The sequence below is a fragment of the Cryptomeria japonica genome, chromosome 2, assembly GCF_030272615.1.
Source record: "Cryptomeria japonica chromosome 2, Sugi_1.0, whole genome shotgun sequence".
Lineage (NCBI taxonomy): Eukaryota > Viridiplantae > Streptophyta > Pinopsida > Cupressales > Cupressaceae > Cryptomeria > Cryptomeria japonica.
The window spans coordinates 241,582,465-241,589,651 of record NC_081406.1 but is presented as its reverse complement, the minus strand read 5'-3'; the positions used below and the strand labels follow the sequence as shown (position 1 = coordinate 241,589,651).

The following is a 7,187-nucleotide window of genomic DNA, read 5'->3' as shown; positions in this document are numbered from 1 at the left end:
TTGTCTCATTTTGGTTCTTTCCATGTTTCCCTTTTATAGTCTTATTTCGACTAGAACTATTGAATTTGTGTTGATCCCTATAAGCTTGTGTCTTGGATTACAAACACATATTTAGGTTCAAAGTTTAATTAACAATAAACTTTGTGCAATTATTCATTTAATCATTTGTATTGCAATTATGGATAACCATGATAAATGTTTTTCATTAACCAAAAAACTACAAATCCATACAACATTGTATACTGATAAAAGTATCAAATATATCTAATAGACAAATAGGCTTGCCAAAAGCCATATGGACATAGAATGTCATGTATTCATAAAACAAAAGATATGTTCAAAATTGCTATAAAGGCATACAACATGATATCCAATAAAGTCAAATAGGAGCTTTCCAAAAGCCATATGGACATAGAATGTCACATATTCATAATACAAAACATATGTTCAAAATTGCCATATAGGCATACAACATGGTATCTAATAAAGTCAAATAGGAGCTTACCAAAAGCCATATGGACATAGAATGTCACGTATTTGTAATACATAACATATGTTCGAAATTGCCATATAGGCATACAACATGATATCCAATAAAGTCAAATAGGATCTTGTCAAAAGCCATATGGACATAGAATGTCACATATTTGTAATACAAAATATATGTTCAAAATTGCCATATAGGCATACAACATAGGACCCTATTGTATTCATTTCCCTATAGGGGAAGGAAACAGATCACGAGATATCTTTGCCTGTTGGGGGGATGGAGATGTATATGATGCAGGTGTCTTTTGAGTACGCCCACTCAACCTCCTCTCCAGGCTTTTTTGTAACTCCACCTGATACAATGAAAAGAATGATGTTAGCATATACAAAAATTGAATTTTAGAATGGCATATAATAATATAGTCACTTACCGCATACAAATAATCATGATGTTCATCCACAACAGGTGTACGTTCATGATCTGGAGTGACAAGCCCCTCTTGTAGGCATCACAATATAAATTAAACTAAATACAAGTGTCGTTAAAATTTTCAATAACATATTATTAAGATAACAAAGGGTGAGCACAAGAAAATGGCACCCCAAATCGCCAGAACGCAAGTTTGGGAGTGCAGAATGCATCCATAATGAAAACTTGTGTTTTTTTATGGTTTGAAAAGGTCATATAATGCACACGCCTTATGACAATTTAAATTTTGTTTTGAAGTGTGGCACCTTTTTGGTACCACAACTTTGTGCATACACCTAACCATTGCACCTCCTTTTGATAAAAAAATTAAACTTGCTATCATATAATTAATTAAATAATTAAATTTACACAATAAAAAAATACCCTTATGCTTAAAATAATATAGCAGTCCTTGTACAGCAGGGTGTTATAATTATATACTCTTATTTTTTATTACATAATTACACACAAGCAATATCTTGGAAAATACAAAAGCCTATTGTACTACAAGCAATAATTTCGTACGATCTACTTATGAGAAGACAGAGAAGTTTGTAGGTTAAACATTATTATTATCAGGGATTTCCACGTACTTAGCATGAAGATGCTTCTTCATTTCTTCATCTTCCCAGTTAATTTCATTCCACCATTCTTTATCTCCTCTGATCTGTCCTAGAGACTTGAGATAATAAAGACCTGATGGCAGCACTTTAACGTTCATACAACGGAATATAACCAAATTCTGCAGCATGAGGAGACTCCCTTCTCTGATAGAACTACACAGACTCTCTAGAGAAGGTAACATCCACAGTTTGAGCTTGCACAGCCTTGGAAAGCAGCCTCTTCTCCCAAATTCTTCTCCCAAGTCCTTGAGCTGAAGGTATTCCTCAATCACTATTTTCTTCAAATTGGATAATCTGCCTAAGCCTAATCCGGAAAGAGTGAGCAGTATTTGAGAAGAGTTCAGCTTCAAGTACTTGAGATTTCGTAATTCTGAGAATAAATCAGTGGTTGGTTCAATGTCACAGCCATACGGGTGGACCCTCTCCAATTTTTGCATGGCCCGCATGTCACTGGGTAGATGTGTTTGACGGACTTCGGGCATCCAAAGTAGCCAAAGTTCATGAATCTCCACTACACTCCCCACCATTTCCTCCTCAACTAGAGATTTTAGGGTTAGACGTAAACGCTTGAGACGAAGGAGTTTGCATACATCTTGCAAAGAAGCCTCCTTTAATTCTCTTCCATCTGTCAGCTCCCATGAAAATGCAAACAACGTGTTCCACATGTCAAGCTCTTCCAACCTAGTGAGTTGTGATATGTCGCATGAAACGAACTCCAAATCATAACAGTAGGTTAGCTGAAGAATTTGGAGGCATTTCAGCTTCTTTATCATGGATGGAATACTCTTGATCAGAGGGGAGAAAGAAAGATCTAACAAATGCATTCTACTCAGGTCAAATGTTTGGTCAGGGATTACCTTTGCCTGTGTATTGTAAAGCAACAGATAGAGGAGATGCTTTAGTTGGTGAATGGACTTCGGCAAGAATGTGATGGGCGTGTTGCTGAGATCAAACACCTTCAACATATTCAGCTTCTCCAAAAACCCCTCTGGAACCACCTCAACAACAGAGCCACTAACTTCGTGTAATCAAAAGTTCCAGGCAGAAGTCTGATATAGTTATGCATCAGTGATATCCTCACCGATGTTGCACTTGCGGACGTTGGGAACTCTTTTAACCTCTCACCTGCATGGAACAAAGTATTCTGGTCTACCTCTGCGATGTGTACCGTCATATCTTTGAGCACATCGTGGATTTTTAGTTTCCAAATATCAAGGCAGTTATCCTCTTTTGCCACAATCTCAACCAAACATCGGTCCTCCAAAACCTTTAGAAAACTGTAACGACCCTCCTCTCTACTTTTCACCAGTCCCTCTGCTAACCACACTTGTATCAATTGATCCGCGTCGATTTCCTCCTCTTCTCTGTAAGCGGCCAAGTACAGGAAACAAAGCCTGAGCTCATATGCTTTCAGAGCATCGTAGCTGTACTTCAGCGACTTGAATAACTCCATCAGAATCGCTTCATGAATTCGATAAAACAGGGGATCAATAGCCTTTAGCTGATTCAGAATGTATGCCCATTGAGACGACGTACTGTCGCGAAGCTACGACATTGTCCGAGCAAGCATCTTAATTGCCAGGGGATGTTCTTTACACTCGTTTGCAATGCCTTTGGCAAGGGGCTCTATCTAGCTATATATAGTCTGATCTGTGTCGACCCTTAAGGCTTCTCTGCTGAAAAGCTCCCACCCTTCTTCGTCGGAAAGACGCTTCATTTTAATCGTCTTGTCTGCTTTCATGCTCTGGCACCTCTTTATCCCTGGAAGTGGGTACAACTTTTATTTCTTTCTCAGACAGAGAAATAGATGTTTGGAAACATCTATTTTTGTCCACACGTCGTCCAAAATAAGGAGCGGTCGCTTCTCCTTGAAAACAGAATGCAACTTCCCTGCGGCTTCGTCAATGCTCAAATTGGATCCCCCAGGCAACTTAATTCTCTAAAAAATGCGCCTCTGAAGAGCAGATATGTCGGACTCTCTGGACACAGTAACCCAAATGACAAGCTTAAAGAAATTGACTACCTTTTTATTGTTGTTGAATTGTTTGAGCAGGGACGTCTTTCCCATGCCGGGCATTCCATAGACGCCAACGACACGAACAGAGTCATCTTTCAGCAGCCACCTTTCCAGCTCCGACGGTTTCTCGTGAACAACTTTGCCAACCAACTCATTCTCCGTGGGCTGCACCAGCGTCCCCGGAAGCGCTCCAAGCTCCTCATTCTTGGGAAAATCTGAATCTCTCATCTTCAGAAGATCATCTATCTCCGCTAGATAATTACAGATTTCTCGACTGGTCTGCGGGACAAGGAGACAGTGAGGGCAACACCAACACAAGCGACGGTGCTTGCTTTGTTCGTACTGGAGAAACACCTCTTCAGCAAATTTGACAATTTGTTCTTCTCTGTTGAGCCAATTCCTCACAACTGGCAAAGCCTGTTGACCTCGCCCACTTAACCCAGTGTTAATATGATCTACTATGCCTTTCACACGATCTATCTCCTGGCGGAGGCGTTCGGCATCGTCAGGCAAATTGGTTAGGTGCTTAATCTCCTTCAGAATTGTTTTCAAGAGACTCTTTATACCCTCGCCCACTAATCCACTAAGGAAATCCATTTTCCAAAGGCAGACAGACTCTTAATGCAAAAGAAATATAATGAGTACCTTGTTGGAAGTGGAGACACTCTGAGAGGGGGGGGTGAATCAGAGTGTAACAATTTTAACAAGACCCGTTCTCAACTTGGCAATTTTGTTTAACAATAAGCACAGATGAATGTAAGTTGAAAAACTGAACAAATGAGACTTAACACCTTGATATAACACTATTAACAAAGCAAGAATTACACGATAAGACCAAATGAAAAACTTGATTCATGCTTTTCAGAAAACAAAATGTTTTTGATTCTTTTACAAAAACATAAAACAGCTAAACGAGTATTTGCAAAGATTGCATCACATGAATTCAAACAAAACTGAGTATGAAATAAAGGAGCAAAAAGACATGAAGTATCAGAGCATAAACCAGTAAGACAAACTGAGACAAGATAAGGCACATAACACAATGATTTTCATGAGTGGAAAACCCTCCTGGGGTAGAAAAACCACTTGGTAAGATTCCTTATATTATTTCAAAGAGCACCAACTCAGTACACAAAATTTAGAAGCCACAAAGCCTCAAGGAGCACCAACCCCTCTTTCTTATCCAATAGAAACATTCCAACTCAAGCTACAGTCACTGGTAATTTTATGATTGCTTTTAGTTCTGCAGTCACAAAACCATCGGTGATTGGAGCGAGTATATTTTACCAATCTGTACAAATGATTCTCTCTAAATGATTTTTTGTAACAATATTCTTCATGTCTTTGTATCACAGATAGAGAATAATAACATTCTTTTAAAGAAATTAAACACTATCAGAGAGAAAGCTCAATCTCTGAACAACAAAATAATTTCAACCATTATAGCCTCATGTACTCTGCAACAAAACAGAGTAATACTCTAGAACCCTCGACTATCAGAAATATCTGATATTATACATAGCACTTTGTTTTCTTTTTCAACAAACTCTTTGTCTTTTCCCTTATTCACACTACACAGATGTATTTCAACATGTTCTGTTTTTAAACTGTTCTCTTCCCAAAAAAAAACGTCTTCAAGAATAACCCTCGTATAGGGTTACCAAACCCTTACTGGAGTTTGCAAACTGAAAACAAATAACCGATTAACTGTGCAATGAAAAGAGAAGCTGAGAGATAATGTCATTGACTCTGTATTGATCTAAATAAACTAAAGATGCTTGAATTTCCCAAATTTGAAAACCAAAAATAAAGCTAAGTCTGTTTCATTATTTCCATTTTTCATGGCTGAAAAACCAAATTCGAAATACCTAAATCTTTTTAAACAGTTGAACGAGAATATTACCTATAATACGCAACCTCATTGATAACTGAAAAGAAACTAACCAGAAATCCATTTAGCTCACTGTTAAGTCCACCCTTGCATCATTCTTCCCAACCAAACAAACTAACTCGAGCTCCTTTGCTACAACAGCGACTGCATCTCTCATGGCGTCTAGGGTTAGAGATGGACTTCAAACGACCAAAAAACTTGTTCAAAACAAATGAAACAAAGCGATGCTTCCAAAAACTTTTAGTATGTCGGTCACATAAAGTATTCCAAGAATATGCTGCTAGTCCGTAGAAATATTAAACTCAATATTAACCAAAGATACCGTTCATTAAATGCCAAGTCAACGTTATTCAATGTATCCGTGTCACCAGCCTGGCTCGAGAGAAAGGCTTTTTAAAAAAATAGAATATAACCACATGCTTAATGAACTCGCCTCAAAATATGATATTTAGGCAACACAACTTCTCCCTTTTTTATTTTCTTGTCATCGAGGACAAAAGTATCAAAGAGCAACATACCTACCAACTCCAATCAGTGACCTTACAGAAACACTCTCTAAGTGCTCGGTTTTATAAGTGTGCTTGGAGGATCTCTTTCTCTTTCTACTGCCGAAGATATCTTTAGCATGTTGTGCTATGTTGGCCTAAAGATGCCCCTGATCTTTCTTCCTTTAGCATTATTCTATGGATGCCTTGCATTCTTGTCTTTGTGGCATCTATACTATGTTCCATTTCCCATTTTCTCCTAATATTCTATGCTCGGTCCCAAACGTAAACCGAATGCATAGAGAGCTAATCTAAGCATGTTCCACTATTTGGGCCCAAAGAAAGATGCCATTATACCAATATGATTTTTTCGAAACTAATTCGGGTCTCCTTGCTCTGAAATGGATGCTCAAAAGTAGTATTTTTAGCTTAGTTAAGTATTACACACATCCTATTTGGGCTACCAATATTTCTAATTGTTGCAGCATGGAGAAATAAAGCCATTCCTTATGTTTAAGCCGATAGGCTTTTAGTGGGGGCACGACATTCCGGTAGCCCATCGGGAAAAGTACCTTCCGATCAATGACACAAGTTCCCGTTCACAAGGTTTCACGTCTTCCAAGTATTTATCGACAAAGTTAATTCATTCGTGTTGGCCATCGTTCATGTCAGCAGAGTATTATGTTTTGCATGAGATGTATGCAGCACGTCTTTGAAGTGTTTATGAGCGAAGTTAATTCATGTGCATTGAACATTGTTGTATTAACGGGGGGGGGGTGGGACATTAATACCTCTGTTTTCCGCTGGAGCCATTCGTAGAGGTCGAATTTGTTTTGGAGGTAGGTGTTGTTTGGAGCGGAGCAGTCACGACAAGGAGTAGATTAGTTGTTCTGTGGCAAGGTTTGTACGCTATTTGCTTTTGGGCCAAGTTTGTGATTTTTGTATTTTTTTTGTTTTCTTTGATGCAATTTGTGAATTGCGGGTTGCTAACAGGTGTCAAAAATCAGGGGTGGAGTGTTGGATGCGAGAAGGAGGTTGCATTGTGTTTTCAGCTGTGTTCTTTCACTCCTCTAGCACTTCAGGGTGAGCATCAGAGAGGTGTATAAGTAAGCAATACTTTTGCATAGACTTTATGAATACTTTCAATCTATTGTGAGTTTTAACTCTTTGTTTATTAGGTGGATAAGGACCTTCAGAAAAGTGTCTGTTTCAA

General features: G+C 38.4%; 1 protein-coding gene across 1 annotated transcript; it reads right to left on the bottom strand.

Moving 5' to 3' along the window:
* Positions 1-1,517: 1,517 nt before the first annotated feature.
* On the bottom strand, positions 1,518-3,322 carry LOC131859879 (putative disease resistance protein RGA4). The gene is made up of 3 exons (XM_059214118.1): positions 3,242-3,322; positions 2,707-3,127; positions 1,518-2,599 (listed from the first exon to the last, which is right to left on the bottom strand). The coding sequence occupies exons 1-3, from the start codon at positions 3,320-3,322 to the stop codon at positions 1,518-1,520; spliced, it is 1,584 nt and encodes a 527-aa protein (XP_059070101.1).
* Positions 3,323-7,187: the final 3,865 nt, after the last annotated feature.